This window comes from Rhinopithecus roxellana, chromosome 3 (assembly GCF_007565055.1).
Source record: "Rhinopithecus roxellana isolate Shanxi Qingling chromosome 3, ASM756505v1, whole genome shotgun sequence".
NCBI classification, from domain to species: Eukaryota; Metazoa; Chordata; class Mammalia; order Primates; family Cercopithecidae; genus Rhinopithecus; species Rhinopithecus roxellana.
In genome coordinates, this window is record NC_044551.1 from 157329330 (window position 1) to 157345926 (window position 16597).

The 16597-nt window shown below is 45.9% G+C and overlaps 2 protein-coding genes across 8 annotated transcripts in view; one reads left to right on the forward strand and one right to left on the reverse strand.

Annotated features, from left to right (window-relative positions):
• On the reverse strand, nucleotides 1–16365 carry HARS1 (histidyl-tRNA synthetase 1). Of its 2 annotated transcripts, XM_010388175.2 has the most exons (13): nucleotides 15856–16135; nucleotides 15497–15586; nucleotides 9178–9297; nucleotides 5834–5929; nucleotides 5062–5187; nucleotides 3975–4082; nucleotides 3727–3825; nucleotides 3403–3496; nucleotides 3066–3193; nucleotides 2731–2973; nucleotides 1105–1221; nucleotides 767–913; nucleotides 4–423 (listed from the first exon to the last, which is right to left on the reverse strand). In XM_010388175.2, the coding sequence occupies exons 1-13, from the start codon at nucleotides 15943–15945 to the stop codon at nucleotides 352–354; spliced, it is 1530 nt and encodes a 509-aa protein (XP_010386477.1). In that variant the 5' UTR covers nucleotides 15946–16135; the 3' UTR covers nucleotides 4–351. The 2 variants fall into 2 exon arrangements, with proteins under 2 accessions (XP_030783589.1, XP_010386477.1); XM_030927729.1 differs by lacking the exon at nucleotides 9178–9297 and having other exon boundaries at nucleotides 1–423; nucleotides 15856–16365.
• Nucleotides 16072–16597, forward strand: part of HARS2 (histidyl-tRNA synthetase 2, mitochondrial) — an 11259-nt gene continuing 10733 nt past the window's right edge. The window contains exons 1-2 of one of the 6 annotated variants that reach the window (XM_030927726.1): nucleotides 16075–16156; nucleotides 16247–16396. Coding sequence is in view for 2 of the 6 variants with exons in the window: in XM_010388174.2 (XP_010386476.1) it covers nucleotides 16289–16396 (108 nt within the window). In the remaining 4 variants the exon portion in view is untranslated. Of the gene's footprint in view, nucleotides 16397–16597 lie in introns of all 6 variants that reach the window. The other 5 variants (XM_030927723.1, XM_010388174.2, XM_030927724.1 and 2 more) reach the window with 5 other exon arrangements.

Genomic DNA, 16597 nt, shown 5'->3' on the forward strand with positions numbered 1-16597 from the left:
TCTGTGGTTGAGGCATTTTATTGGACCTTTGGCAATTGGTGGGGAGGCATCTGCTCCAACTGGTGCGAGGCCCTGTAGATGAGACCATCTCAGGCTGGGTCCTTGTAGCCCAGGAGCACAGACTGGACTAAGCCCCCAGGGCCTTGTATGTAAAAGGTGTAGTATCTGGCCATTTTTGCCAGTAATAATCAATAAAATAACCATAATAAAAATTAAAAGTCTCTGTTCTGACCAGTCTTCAGGTCTTCCTGCTGAAACGGAAAAGTGCAAAGCAGTTGAAGTACATATGCAGTTTGTCTTAACCTCAAATAGTACCAGTCCCACTTCCTTTCCTCTGATTGTTTGCTCAGTTCAGCAGATGCAGAGGGGCTGGCCTGTTCTCCTTTTGATTTCCTCCACAAGGTCTTCTCTTCGGACATTCACCTGGCCAGGATGGGAGAAGAAGGTGATATAAGCATCTTCCATTCCACTGCTGCCCGAGTGCCTAGTTTCCTCTAGCCCTCTAGGCATCAGTCTCAGCTGGGAGCAGGAACCTAATTAAACACCTCAGGCTAGAGTGTGCCTCTTGGGGGAGCCAACAAAACATAGGGTATATGCAGGGATGGAGATCTCACCCTACTAAGACCACAGTAACAGGTTAAGCTCTCAAGTCTTTTATGTTTGTACTAATATCAATGCCAGGCTTTTCTCAGGTCTTGAATGGGCATGGGCCTGCCAAAATGGCATACATTCTCTGTCCCTTAGCTTTCCTGCCCGCTTCCCTTACCTCTTCTCTGCTAGTCACTGAACGGAGCTTGATGACCCCATCCTTGAGTTCCTGCTCCCCGATGATAGCCACCAGTGGGATGCCTGCCTCCTCACAGTACTGCAACTGGTTCAATAGCTTTGGGTTCTTCTTGTACAGCAGCTCAGCCTGCAGGGGACAAGAGCAGAAGAGGAAGGCTAGCTTCTGCTGTCCTCAGGGACAGAGGGTGTCCAATCTGGCACCTTGTTCTTAGCTCCACTTTTGAGAAGTAATGGCAGGATCCATTATGGGTGAGCTTTTATTCAGTTTGTGCCCAGCACACCCAAGTTTGCTGCCACCCTGGGGCTTGCCTCCCGTACCTTGATCCCAGCATCCCACAGTTCTGAGACAAGCTTTAGTCTTTCTTCTAGCAGCTTCTTCTGTGCAGATGCCACAAGTACCTGTGTCTCCGTGGTCCGTACTTTCTCCTCCAAAGCCTGGGGAAGGGGCAGATAAGAGTCAGAGAGCTGGGCTAACACCTTCAAAGCAGGCTCTAGTCAGGATTTTGAGACCAGGCCCAACTCAGCTCTACCAGGGCAGGGGCCCTGTCTTCTCATCTTGTACCTTGGGCATAAGGTAGCTTTTAGTAGATATGAGGACTGAACTAACTTGTACATAGGATGTGTCAGAATAAATAACTTAGGGTAAGAGTAAAGGTAGCTTTTTTACAGTAACTTCAAGCTTATCTCCATGTAGTACTATTTTTTTTTTTTTTTTGAGACAGGGTCTCTGTTACCCAGGCTGAAGTGCAGTGGCGTGATCACTGCAGCTTCAACCTCCTGAGCTCAAGTGATCCTCCCACCTCAGCCTCCTGACTACAGGCACACACCACCATACTTGGCTAATTAAAAAAAAAAAAAAAAAATTTTTTTTTTTAATCTGTAGAGACAGGGTCTCACCACGTTGCCCAGACTGGTCCATGTAGTACCTTAAGGGTCCATCAAAGCATTCACACAGAAATACTACTATGAGCCTACCCCAACTAGATCACCCTTGGCAGTTTTAGTCCCCACTTACTATCTACCCATTTATGACACTGTGCCTCTCACACTTCAGTTACAGGGCACAGGCGTGTATATGGGTATGGGGAAAGGAGAATGCTGCTGCTGCTTCCCTTGTCTTTTTCGGGAAAACTATTTTCATAGTTCTTACAATGTAAGATGCCCACTGGAAGAATGATCTCAACTGGGAAACGGGTGGTTTCCACCCTAGAGAAAAGGCATAGACCGTGGGGAGGTTGCCAGAGCATTTCCCAGAGGATGAAATGCAACCAGCCACTTAAGACCAGCAGCAACAAAGGAAGGCTTGAGGCCACGAGAGGCTTCCTTGGTGTTACTCTAGGCGCTAGAGAGTCACGGTAGCCATGTGAGGGATCCCAGGGCCTCAGACACATGCTTCCCATTTAGAGAGAATATTACAATGTGGTTAGTGGCAAGACTTTGGAGTCAGACTGCCTGGATTCAAATTCTGACTCTACCACTTACAAGTTTCATGGCCTTAAGCAAATTATTTGATCTATAATGCTTCAGTTTTCTCATCTGGAAAATGCAATTAATAAAATTAGCTACTCTCACAGGGCTGTGATAAGAATTATATTTTGATAATGCATGAAAAGCACCAAGCACAGTGCCTGGCACAAGGCACTAAAATGTTAAGTATTCTGTATCATGAGGAAGATCTAAGTCTTGGATACAGCAGCCCACGTTTGTGACAGCCCTGAAGGAAGCAGAGACCCAGAGCAGAGGATTTAGTGGAGAAACATGGATTAAAGATCCATAAAACTGACCTATAATGGGGTAGAAATCTGTGAAAAAGAGCAATAATCTTTTCTCCATTTCTGTGAGATGTTCCCTACCCAAAGCAGCACCACTCGCTCCCTTGGAGATCAGATAGCTTAGGTGCCACCACCTGCTCAGACTGTCTTCTACCCACCCCGTAGGACCTACCTCTAGTCTCTGTTCCACGATGGAGAAAATCCGCTCCACCCCAATGCTGAGCCCCACACATGGCACCTTGCGCCCTTTGGGGTCGAACATGCCCACTAGCCCATCATAGCGCCCTCCAGCAGCCACACTGCCCACACCCAGGGGCTCTTCCCCTGCCTGGGCTGGGGTCTGTAGCAGCACTGCCTCATAGATCACCCCAGTGTAGTAATCCAGCCCTCGAGCAAGGCTCAGGTCAAAGGAGATCTGTGGAGATAAGAACATGGTCAGTGCCAGATTAAGATTAGGGATCTGAAGCCCCAGAGCTCAGAAGGGATCCCATCCCCAACTTGACTCACTTTGTCATCAATGCCAAATAGGGTCAGATACTCAAAGAGCAGTTTCAGGTCTCCCAGGCCCTCCAAGGCCTGCTTGTTTTGGGATAGTTTAGGATCCTGGAGCAGCTGTTCCACCAGGGATACCCCACCTGGGGAGACAGACTTGTGAGTGAGGCTGACAAGCAAACAAAAAAGGTAAGGGGGGTTGACCTTCTTGTCTGGACTCTAGTTGCCCATACATGTGTGTGTACATATACATACACACACTCACTCTCCTACATACATACACAGAAGAGTTTCAACTTTAGGACTGAGGGCAGTTGGATGGCTGCTGGGGAGGCTTGGTTCTGTTCCTCACCATGCTGCTGGACATAGTCCCCAATGCGGTCAGCCACTTCGGGTGCAAGGCCCTTCTCTCCCACCATCTCATTCTTCACCTCTTCCCAGGACACCTAGGCAGACAGACACCAGTCAGGGACCTCTGGGCAGCTTCCGCACCACAGAGCAGGTATGTACTGTCCTCAGGGAACAGTCTTGGAGCAGTAGCTGCCCATGAGCCTATATCCTAGCCTAACCTTCTCTGGTGGGTATAGAGGCGTGCACCTCTCTCTCTCAATCTTGTTTTCCATTTCCCAAGGCAGGGTGGGATCTGGGAAAAGAAGTCAAGTACTTGGGTTGTTACCTTGTCCAGCTTGTCTACTGAGGAGCAGATGGTACGGAACTTGCTGTCAGAAACACCACAGATGGCAAACATCCCATCTAGAATACGTCGATCATTTACCTGCAAGGAACCAATGCGTAGTGTGGAGGGAATCTCTTTTCTTACATGACCTGCAATAGTCATGGTCACTTGGGCTACTGGTCCCTCTGCACAAGGATCTTGTGAGAGGCCAGGCCCAACTTTGCCCTCCCAGCCGTGTCAGCTCTGACCTTGACCAGGAAGTCGCCTATCTGAAGTGAACTCAGGATCTCGCACATGATCTTCAGGCACTCTGCATCAGGGATCATGGGATCAAAGTTCCCAGCAATGTCAAAATCCTGCAGGGAGAGGGTTAGCCAGAGGTCTTCAGGGATTCACCTTTCTGAAGGGGGGGCTCTGGGAGCTCTGTCCTCTAGGAAGGCCTGGTTGCACTCAACCATAGACTTTCTCTTTCATTTTCTTATCATCAGCCCAGAGGTAAACCCCAGCATCCTTGGGCTTCTCACCAGTTTTGGTTTCCTTTCTATCTACTGGGCTATTTCTTCATTTTCTACTTCATCATCTTAACTCCTCCTACTGGGTAGGGTGATTATATGGCTTTAGTGCTTAGCCATTTTCCCTATTCATTCAGAAGCCCTGGCATCAGTCTGGATGATTTGATATATCAAAGCTAATTTCCTTATTCTCTGCTGTGATCCTATCACTGTGGTTTAAAATAAAGAGCACTAGACCAAGAGTTCTAGTCCTGACTTTGCCTTTCTTACCCCTATGATCTCTTCATCTGCGGGTATCAAGTTTACTCATATGTAAAATGGAGAGACTTTATTCTCCTCCTCCACCACAGGGACATTGTGAAATCTGCATGAAAACGCCATAGAAGAGGCTGGGCGCGGTGGCTCACGCCTGTAATCCCTGCACTTTGGGAGGCCAAGGCAGGCAGATCACGAGATCAGGAGTTTGAGACCAGCCTGGCCAACATGGTGAAACCCTGTCTCTACTCAAAATACAAAAAATTAACTGGGCGTGGTGGCAGGTGCCTGTAATCCCAGCTACTCAGGAGGCTGAGGCAGGAGAATCATTTGAACCCAGGAGGCAGAGGTTGCAGTGAGCCGAGACTGCACCACTGCACTCCAGCTTGGGCAACACAGTGAGACTCCTCAAAAAAACAAAAAACAAACAAAAAAACCACCATAGAAACCTAAAAGCATTATCTGGGTCATCCAATTTGCTCAGGACACTGTTGAGTACTCAATAGATTCTGCTGGCTTGAGAAAGCCCCAAGTAACCCATCCTGCCCCACGGTTTCCCGACACTCACACACTGGTAGAATTCCCGGTATCGGCCGCGGGTCATGGCTGGGTTATCCCGCCGATATACCTTTGCTATGTGGTAGCGTTTAATGTTGGTCAGTTTATTCATTGCCAAATACCGAGCAAAAGGAACCTGATGACAAAGAGTTAAGGAGAAAGCCCCTCCTATCACTGTCTGCAAGTTGATTATCATCACCAACAGAAGCTGGGGTCTAACCCCTCCCTATGTGGGTAAAACTGCCACCCATAAGATTAATAGCACTTACGAACATCAGAAAGCACCAGCTGTGCTACCACATGAGGCAGCTGAAGGCTCAAAAAATATTAAGGCACCTTTCTCTTTTGTAGTGTTGACTGGACTTTTCTGAGCATGGCAAGGGGCTGGGCAGGTTGGCCACAGACCAGAAAAAGGCCCCCATATGGGATTTCTAAGCAGATGATTCTCTGTGTAGCTTGGAGACAAGGGAAATGTGTTGCTGGTCCATTAAGGAGAATTTTGTCCACTGGACAGGGCAGGGGAGAGGTATTCTGGAGCCAGGGGATGACTGTAGAGTTGGAACTGGGCCCTGACATCAAGCTGAGGTCTCACTCAGGATTCAGAAGATTTCTAAGGGTGTGTATGCTCTGTTTAGCCAAAGTCCCACTCCTGGTTTAGAGAAATAATTCCCCTAATCGCCAAAGGCCTCATATTTGATCCTATCTACTCTACCATTCTTAAACCTGAGCCAAGTGAGTGCCAATCCATCCAAAGTCTCAAGTGCCCCAGTTTAGAAAGATACAGTGAGGTCATAGCGAAGGGACAGGAGCTCCCCGCCCTGGTCCTTCAGGTCATAGATAAGCTTGGAATCTTCCCCATACTTCCCCATCAGTGTTTCCTAGAGAAAACATAAATAAATGTGGTCATAGTAATAAATATAACAATTTAAAAGGAAATTTTAAAAACAAACATGACTGATTCCAACTTGTCTACATTTCCCTCTGCTCTTTATCCCAATTCTTAGGTGTCTGATGTAGTTATCATTGAAGGGAAACATCAATTTTGTGTTTTTCCTATTTTGATTTTGTAACAGAGCTGAAGTATTTTTTTTTACATATTTTTCTCTTAAAAATCTTTTTTTCTTCAGACTCAACTTCTCAGCATGAATTTTTTTTTGTTTGTTTGTTTTTGTTTTTGAGATGGTGTCTTGCTCTGTCGCCAGGCTGGAGTGCAGTGGTGTGATCTCGGCTCATTGCAACCTCTGCCTCCCGGGTTCAAGCGATTCTCCTGCCTCAGCCTCCCAAGTGGCTGAGACTACAGGTAGGTGCCACTGTGCCCAGCTAAGTTTTGTATTTTTAGTAGAGACAGGGTTTCACCATACTGGCCAGGATGGTCTAGATTTCTTGACCTCGTGATCTGCCCGCCTCAGCATCCCAAAGTGCTGGGATTACAGGCGTGAACCACAGCGCCCAGCCTGAAGTATTTTTAAAAGATGCATAAATTCCAGTGAGAAGAAGCTCTGTACTTACTTCCTCCCTAATGTTATACTGTTAGATGTTTAGGTTATTCTAATTTTAGAAAAAATTTTTTTAGGCCAGGCATGGTGGCTCACACCTGTAATCCCAGCACTTTGGGAGGCCGAGGCGGATGGATCACCTGAGGTCAGGAGTTCGTGACCAGCCTGGCCAACATGGTGAAACCCTGTCTCTACTAAAAACACAACAGTTAGCTGGGGGAGGTGGTGGGCATCTGTAATCCCAGCTATTTGGAGGCTTAGGCAGGAGAATCGCTTGAACCCGGGAGGCAGAGGTTGCAGTGAGCAGAGATTGCACCATTGCACTCCAGCCTGGGTGACAAGAATGAAACTCCGTCTCAAAAAAAAAAAAAAAAAAAAAAAAATGACCCATAACATTTCAATATCTAATATTTAGGTATATAGCTCTTTTTTTAAAAAAAGTGTTTTTCTTGATGATAAACTACTAGGAATGGGTTATTAGACCAACAAACATAAATGTTTTTATGATGCCTAAGATTCGAATAATGTCAAAAGTAAAAACTGAGGAATGTCTTAAGGGCATTACAGCAGTTCTTGCCCTGTGATGTCTATCATTGGTAATAGCATATTTCGCTCACCAGGTTGGCAAAGATTAAAAAGCCTGAAACTTCCCAGTACGTAGTATCAGAAACAGTCACACACTAGTGTTATGGGCTGAACTGTATCCCCCTGCCCGACCCTCCCCAATTCATTTGTTTAAGTCCTAAATCCCAGTAACCTCTGAACATGACTACATTTGGTGATAGGATCTTTAAAGAGATGATTAAGCTAACACGAGGTCTCCAAGCTGGGCTCTAATCCAATATGTTGTTGTAAAAAGAGAAAATTTAGACAGGGACAGAGGAAAGACGATGTAAAGACAAAGGGAGGCTGGGCGTTGGTGGCTTATGCCTGTAATTCCAGCACTTTGGGAGGCTGGTGTGGGTGAATCACTTGAGGCCAGGAGTTCAAGACCAGCCTGGCCAACATGGTGAAACCCCGTCTCTACTAAAAATAGAAAAATTAGCCAGGTGTGGTGGCGCACGTGTGTAATCCCAGCTACTCAGGAGACTGAGGCAGGAGAATCGCTTGAACCTGGGAGGTGGAGGTTGCAGTGAGATAAGGTCATGCCACTGCATTCTAGCCCAGGCAACAAAGCGAGACTCTGTCTCAATTAAAAAAAAAAAAAAAAAAAAAAAGACCAAGGGGGACGATGGCCATCTACAAGCCATGGAGAGAGGCCTGGAACAGATCCTTCCTTTATGGGCCTCTGAAAGAACTAGGCCTGCCAGCATATAATGTCAACTTCCAACCTCTGGAACTGTGAGAAAATATATTTCTGTTGTTTAAGCTACCCAGTCTATGGTACTTTGTTATGGTAGCCCTAGCAAACTAACACAATAGGTAAAAACCGTTTCATGAATATGTACAATTATATATCAATAAAAAGAGACAGGTAGTACACTGATGAAGGAAACAACAGATAATTAAAGGCAATAAACCAGCTCATTGTGATAGAGGGAGAACAGCTACTTTAAAGAAGGTGGTTGGAGAAGATTACTTGAGGAGTGGCATTTTAGCTGAGCTCTGAAATTAAAATCTGGCTGGCTGGACGTGGTAGCTCATGCCTGTAATGTCAGCACTTTGGGAGGCTGAGGAAGGAGGACCACTTGAGGCCAGGGGTTTGCAAGCAGCCCGGGCAACATAGCAAGACTTCTGTCTCTATTTGTATTTATGTTTCTTGAAAAAAGGAATTAAAATCTGCAGTCTCTAGTATAATCTGAAATAAATCATGCAAATAGCTAAGGAAAGGGAGTTCAGGAAAAGGGAAGAGCAAGAACAAAGGTCCGGAGGTACAAACACACTGAGTATGTTCCAAGAGTTGGAAGAAGACCAGAGTAGCATAATGGGCAAGAGGAAAAATAGCATTAGCACGAGATGAGGTAGGAGAGGCAGTGGCCAGATCACCTAGGGCTCTGTAAACCTGAGTAAAGAGTTTGGATTGTAATCTAAGTGCAGTGGGAATCACTGGGTTTGAAGCAGGTAGTAATGCAATCTGGGTTGGTTGGTTTGTTTTAGAGACAGGGTCTTGCTACATTGCCCAGACTGGAGTATGGTGGCTATTCACAGGCACCACCATAGCACACTACAGCCTTGAACTCCTGGGATCCAGTGATCTTTCTGCTTCAGCCTCCTGAAAAGCTGGAACTACAGGTGTGCCCAGTTGCAATCTGGTTTTTAATAGCAAAGAACTAGTAACGACGTCAGAGTCCATCAATAGGAGAGTGGTTGCATATTTATGTATGTATGGTTTGGATCAATCTAGAAAACATCCCAAGTACAAATGCCCTGCAATACAATGTAGACATGACCCAGAACAACTACCACTCCAAAGAATGGCTCTCTTTTGGAAGCTGCTGGCCACAACCAACATAATAAAAGACAGGGCCTCTCCCTCCAAGCCATTCTTGTCCCTCTTGTTATTGGAGAATACTGGTCTGTGTCCACAACAGGAGTGGGCCCTTTGGACCTTCACTCTCTTGTTGTCATCTTCTTTGTTATTCAAATGCCCACTCATCTACAATTGTAGTTTCTTCCTGCCCTTTCCTCACCTTTAGTTCAAATACAGGTGTATCAATGACTTCTGCACCATGGCGCTTGAAGCAACGGATGATTACGTCAAACACCTTCTCACGAACTGCCATCTGCCGGGGACTATAGTCTCTTGTGCCCTTGGAGTTGAAATCAGCCAGAGAACCAGAAATGAGGTTTGAAAACCAAGAACAATACGTTTTGGAAATATAAAAGGATGACCTCAATAATGAAAAAGCAAATCCTGCTCTAAACAGATTTTCCTACAGGCCACTGAGTTTTAAAACAAGTACAAATAATTTCCTATTAATTCCCACACCCATCTGCTATCTGCCTTACAAACTCCATTCCCTTTTAAGCTTGGGGTCTATTTTCTAAAATTCTTAGAACTCTTTTCTTTAAGTCATTTTCCTAAAAACTCTTTCTGGGATAACAGAACATTTCCTGGCCTAATAACAAACACGTACCTGAGGCCAGGCACAGTGGCTCATGCCTGTAATTCCAGCACTTTGGGAGGCCGAGGCAGATGGATTGCCTGAGGTCAGGGGTTCGAGACCAGCCTGGCCAACATGGTGAAACCCCCATCTCTACTAAACAATACAGAAATTAGCCAGGTGTGACGCCTCGCCCCTTGTAGTCCCAGCTATTTGGGAGGCTGATGCACGAGAATCCTTGAACCTGGGAGGTGGAGGTGGTTGCAGTGAGCCGAGATCGTGCCATTGCACTCCAGCCTGGGCAACAGAGTGAGACTGTGTCTCAAAAAAACAAACAAATGGTGGTGGCGGGTGCCTGTAATCCCAGCTACTCGGCAGGCTGAAGGCAGGGAGAATTGCTTGAACCTGGGAGGCGGAGGTTGCAGTAAGCTGAGATTGCGCCACGGCACTCCAGACTGAGCGACAGAGTGAGACTCCATCTCAAAACAAAAAAACAAAAAACAAAAAAAACCAACCTAGTCGGGCGTGGTGGCTCACGCCTGTAATCCCAGCACTTCGGGAGGCCGAGGTGGGCAGATCACAAGGTCAGGAGATCAAGACCATCCTGGCGAACCCTGTGAAACTTTATAACAGGTCTTTCAAATGTTGATACATTTCATTATACAATATCAGGAAGCCTTATTTATTTACATCACCTCAGATCTCATCAAGAAAGTCTTTTTTTTTTTTTTTTTGAGATGGAGTCTCGCTCTGTCACCCAGGCTAGAGTGCAGTGGCGTGATCTTGGCTCACTGCAACCTCCGCCTCCTGGGTTCAAATGATTCTCCTGCCTTAGCCTCAGCCTCGGCCTCCTGAGTAGCTGGGACTACCCACAGGTGTGTGCTACCACGCCCGGTTAATTTTTTGTATTTTTAGTACAGATGGGGTTTCACCACGTTAGCCAGGATGGTCTCGATCTCGTGACCTCATGATCCGCTTGCCTCAGCTTCCCAAAGTGCTGGGATTATAGGCGTAAGCCACCTTGCCCAGCCTGGTTTTTTGTTTGTTTGTTTTTGACACGGAGTCTCGCTCTGTCACCCAGACTGGAGTACAGTGGCATGTTCTTGGCTCACTGCAACCTCCACCTCCCAGGTTCAAATGATTCTCCTGCCTCAGCCTCCCAGGGAGCTGGGATTACAGACATGCGCTACCATACCTGGCTAATTTCTGTATTTTTATTAGAGATGGGGTTTCACCATGTTGGCTAGGCTGGTCTGAAACTCCCAACCTCAGTGATCTGCCCACCTTGGTCTCCCAAAGTGCTGGGATTACAGGCGTAAGCCACCACACCCAGCAGAAAACTCTTTAATTATTGGGAAGCTGTCAAGCTTATGATGGAAGATACAAGTTTTCTAAAATTCTTTTTTTTTGAGATGGAGTTTCTCTCTTGTTGCCTAGGCTGGAGTGCAATGGCGCGATCTCGGCTCACCGCAACCTCCGCTTCTCGGGTTCAAGCGATTCTTGTGCCTCAGCCTCCCTAGTAGCTGGCATTACAGGCATGCGCCACCACACCCGGCTAATTTTTAGTAGAGATGGTGTTTCTCTATGTTGGTGAGGCTGATCTCAAACTCCCAACCTCAGGTGATCCGCCCGCCTTGGCCTCCCAGAGCGCTGGGATTATAGGTGTGAGTCACCATGCCCAGCCCAAGTTTTCTAAAATTCTAACTTTCACCTGAATATTTGAATTTTATCACTGCCTACAGGCACTGTCAGATGTCTTCCTTGAGGTGGCAAGGCTCACTTCGTTCATTGTTGTAAAAATGCCAAATATTTAAGTTTGAAAAACCATAATTTATCTTTCAGTTGTTAACTCAAATAAAACAAGATGTTCTATGAAAAAAGTAGCTAGATCAGCTTGCAACTTGAACAATAGCATAAGCATTTTCCCTACCTTGGGGTGCAAAAGTGCTTTATATGTGCTTCCCATTTTGTCATAGCAAATATTTAAAAATAGGGTCCTCAAGGGTCAAGATTCAATAAAATTAGTAAGTTTTTTGGCCAGGCATGGTGGCTCACACCTAGCACTTTGGGAGGCCAAGATGGGCAGACTGCCTGAGTTCAAGAGTTCGAAACCAGCCTGGGCAATATGGTGAAATATGTTGTAGGTTTCTTGTGTTTTTTGTAAAATACAAAAAATTAGCTGGGTGTGGTGGTACCCGCCTGTAATCCCAGATACTCAGGAGGCTGAGGCACAAGAATTGCTTGAACCCGGGAAGTGGAGGCTGCAGTGAGCCAAGATCGTGACACTGAACTGCAGCCTGGGCAACAGAGTGAGATTCTGTCTACAAAAAACCCCAAAACAAACAAACGAACAAAGTTTTACCATTTTATCAATAACATTGTTAAGTAAAACTAAATTTTATTTATTTATTTACTTATTGTGAGTGCATGGCAGTGAAGAACATACTGGCTATTAGTACAGTTTAGTGTCGCTGTCTTAATTTATGCTAAGGCACCAGCAGTTCTACTCATCAGTGCTTTTGTGCCTTTGGTGCAAATGTTAACACAACAAAAAAGGCAGATAACATCTTAGAATTATTATAGAAGGGCTGGGCACAGTGGCTCACGCCTGTAATCCCAGCACTTTAGGAGACCAAGGTGGGCGGATCACTTGAGGCCAGGAGTTCAAGACCAGCATGGCCAACACGGTGAAACCCTGTCTCTACTAAAAATACAAAAAATTAGTCGGGTGCAGTGGCACATGCCTGTAGTCCCAGCTACTCGGAAGGCTGAAGGCAGGGAGAATTACTTGAACCTGGTAGGCGGAGATTGCAGTGAGCTAAGATCACGCCACTGCACTCCAGCCTGGGTGACACAGCAAGACTCCGTCTCAAACAAAACAAAACAAAAGGATTACTATAGAAATAGTTTTGACCATGAAGATCCCTTGAAAGAGTCTTGTCTCACAATACTGAGTTTTCTATTGTTTTTTTTTTTTTTTTTTTTGAGACGGAGTCTCGCTCTGTTACCCAAGCTGGAGTGCAGTGGCCGGATCTCAGCTCACTGCAAGCTCCGCCTCCCGGGTTCACGCCATTCTCCTGCCTCAGCCTCCCGAGTAGCTGGGACTACAGGCGCCCGCCACCTCGCCCGGCTAGTTTTTTGTATTTTTTAGTAGAGACGGGGCTTCACCGTGTTAGCCAGGATGGTCTCGATCTCCTGACCTTGTGATCCACCTGCCTCGGCCTCCCAAAGTGCTGGGATTACAGGCTTGAGCCACCGCGCCCGGCCGAGTTTTCTATTGTTAACACTAAAATGGATATTAACTCTCTAGCATAATCTTATTTTAATGCTATAATATGGAAATTTTCAAAGACACAATATAGAGAATAGTATTACAGGTCACCATTTATCCATTACCCAGCTCCAACAACCATTAACATCTGCTATTCTTATTTAAGCCCTTACATGTTTTTCTTAAATATTTTGAAATAAATCCCAGACGTCATATCATTTCATCCATAAATACTTCAATATGAATCTCTAACACATAAGGACATTTAAAAAACCCCAAAGACTCTATCTTTATTATAACTAACAAAACTAACAGCAACTCCTTAATATTACCTAATGCTAAGCCATGGTCAGTTTTTCCCTGTTGCCTCGATAATATCTTTTTATGGTTGATTTATATGAATCAGCTTCAAAACGAAGTCTATGCGTTGTAATCAGCTGATGTGTCTATTTAATCTACAATAGTTTCCTTCCCTCCCCCACTTTTTTTTTTATTTTAAAAAGGTCATTTATTAACTAGGAAAATTGGGTCATTTGTCCTAAAAAATTTTTTCACATTCTAGATTTGGTGAACAATATGCTTGATGTGTCATTTAACATGTTCTTCCATCTCTAGTATTTCCTGTAAACTGATAGTTAGTCCAAAGATCTGATTAGATTCAAATTCAATTAACTTGGCAAGAGTACTTCACAGGTGGTGCTGTGTACTTCTTGTTGCATCACATCAGCAGGAACATGTCTAGTTGTCCTACTTTAGTGATGTTAAAACTCATCACTGGTGAGGACAGACTGATGATCCATCATAAATTCCACAGTAAGCTTTTCATCTAATAGTTTGAATAATCACTGATCATCACCACTTTAGGATTTTACATTGTCTCTTTAACCTCTGAATATGAGTTATATGTAGAAAGAAACAGCTCAATGAATTTAGGAGCCCAAAGAATTAACCTTAACACAAGGAAAACAGACATCTCCCCTCTCCTTTGGAATTCAATTTCAAATACGTTTATTAAATAGAGTCATCCCTCAGTATCCGCAGGAGATTTGTTCTAGGCCCCATGTGGATACCAAAAATCCATAGATGCTCAAGCCCTTGATATAAAACTATATGCACATCCTCCTATATCCTTTAAATAGTCTCTAGAGTATTTATAATACCTTAGACAATGTAAAGTCTGTGTAAATAGTTGTTATACTATATTTTTTATTTGAAATTTTTATTGTGAGATTTTAAAAGTTTTTTTTTTTTTTTTGTAGAGATAGGGACTCACTATGTTGCTCAGGCTGGTCTCAAACTCCTGGGCTCAAATGATCCTCCCCTTGCGGCCTCTCAAAGTGCTGGGATTACAGGTGTAAGCCACCACATTCAGCCAGATTTTTTTTTCTTAATTGTTCTTTTCCCCTGAATGGTTTTGATCTCCATAGGTGGTTGAATCTGTGAATGTGGGACCTTGGGATATGGAGGGCTGACTATACCTATTTAGGCACCTAGTCTGTCTCAGGGTATATAAACCACAAAAATAACTACTTAAAGTTGGTGCAATAACAGAAATATGTATGAAGTGCTAAGAGAACACAGATGAAGGGGTAAACAGTTCTGTTTATAGAACTTACAGAAAGTGGAACTGAACTGGAGGATGAGCTCAGAATCTCCAACCTCATTCCTACTCTACTCTACTTTACTTAGTTCTAGCCATGTAGATCATCCTCTAGTTCCTCAAAACTACCAAAGTTCTTTCCCACTTTAGGGTTTCCATACTCTACCTGGACCTATCTTTGTCACACTTGTCCTCTGGCTATCTCCTACTCATTCACTAGATCAGTTAGTATATCACTTCCTCAGTTAGCCTTTCTCAGACTCCCCAGTTCTCCCTTATTTTTCTCAGAGCAACCTTAATTTCTTTATATTATTTTTCACAATATGTAATTACATAACCATGTGTGGTGGCCAGGTGCGGTGGCACACGTCTGTAATCCCAGCACCTTGGGAGTCTGAGATGGGCGGATCACTTGAGGTCAGGAGTTCAAGACCATCCTGGCCAATATGGGGAAATCCTGTCGCTACTAAAAATATAAAAATTAGCTGGGTGTGGTGGTGGGCACCTGTAGTCCCAGCTACTCAGGAGGCTGAAGCAGGAGAATCACTTGAACCCAGGAGGCAGCGGCTGCAGTGAGCCAAGATGTGCCACTGCACTCCAGCCTGTGCAATACAGGATACTCCGTTTCAAAAAAAAAAAAAAAAAATCTGTGTGGGACTATTTGTTCTAAGTCTCTCTCCTTCAGTAGAATGTAAGCTCCACGAGAGTAGGCTATATTGTCCACCATGGTATGTATTAAGTGCTTTGTATAGTGCTAGAGACACAGCGCTAAATACACATTTACTGAATGAACAAAGGAGTAGCAGCAGCAGGCTGACTCCCCTGATCACCCAGCTGGCCTAGCTTCTGCCATCACTTTGCCATCCCAGAATGACTCAGGTAGAGTCCAGTCCAGCCCAGCGCCCAGGGCGACTGTCCTCTCCTCTGCAGTATTTCAGATCCTCCTCAATGACCTGGTTTAAGGAGGCAGACGTAAGCGCCCCGTGAGTAGAGTTAGAGACTTTCTCAGTGGCTCCCTACAGGAATGATATTACCTTGGGGGTTTTGAGCACAAACTTCTGTTTGCTTTCATCAGGACCCAGCTGTGCCTTCAGTTTCAGGAGTTTTCCCACCTCCTCCTCGATCTGTGGAGGGAAAGAAGGCGCTGAGCTAACCATCTGTCAGTCTCCTGCCTCCCCCGCCATTCATTCAATATTCCTCCCTCATCAGGATCTCTCTGCTCAGGCCTAGCTTTGTTTCTCTCGGGACCCACCCCGGATGCCTCCCCACGCAGCCCACTCTCCTCCCTACAAGCTTGGTCGTTTCCCTCACATCCCTATCCTATGTCCCGAACACCCTGGCTTTACGTCCTCCCAGGCTTTGCCTTGGCCCTCCCCTGCTGCCTAAGTCTTACCAGGTCGGCGCTGGCCTTCTGCTGCTTGAGGCCTCGCACGCGCTCTCCCTGAAGTTTCACCAGCTCCTCCAGCGCCGCACGCTCTGCCATCCCGGGTGTCCACTTGAACCCACTGCTGCCTAGACTTGCGATAGTGGCCCCAGCCTCAGCAAGGATGACTTCCGGCTATCGAGTCGCCGGGTCGCACGCCTAGAGAGCCTCCGCCGAGCACAAAAATTATTTCCGGCTCCTGCCGGAAGTGCCGAAACTGGCTACTAAGGGAACTTGGGAGGATCCCACCTCAGCCTTCGTGACTGGTGAGGTGCGCAAACGCCCGAGTTTTGCCTGGTGCCCGGGTTCAGCCTTGGCGTGCCCTCCACCCTTCCTGAAGTCCGACCCGCCTCCTTCCCAGGCCTTTTGTTCCTGTCCCGGAAAGCTGGCGTCCTGCCGCGCGATGCCCCTGCTCCGACTTCTTCCCAGGAGGGCCTGGGCTGCACTGCTCAGCCAGCTCCTGCGACCGCCCTGCGCTTCTTGCGCCGGGGCGGTCCGTTGCCAAAGCCAGGTGAGCGAGACGTAATTATCTCTGGTCTGTCCCAGCAGGGCCTCCAGATCTGAAAGCATAGACTCGCGGCGTGTATTCCAGTAGTGTTACAATCGGTTTTTATCGAGTGCCCACTATGTACTGACACTGAACTAAGCGATTTGGATGCCTGGTCATTTAATCCTTGGAGCAATATTGAGAGGTTGGAGTTTTTATTTCCAT

What these genes read in the sequence shown, in the direction of transcription:
- HARS1 (XM_010388175.2), bottom strand. Translation starts at nt 15,945, where the DNA reads ATGGCAGAGCGTGCGGCGCTGGAGGAGCTGGTGAAACTTCAGGGAGAG. An exon ending in CACCTGTATTTGAACTAAAG is followed by an intron (nt 5,930 to 9,177) that starts GTGAGGAAAGGG and finishes TGTTTTCTCTAG; the next exon opens with GAAACACTGATGGGGAAGTA. An exon ending in TCGTGGAACAGAGACTAGAG is followed by an intron (nt 1,222 to 2,730) that starts GTAGGTCCTACG and finishes CCCCTTCCCCAG; the next exon opens with GCTTTGGAGGAGAAAGTACG.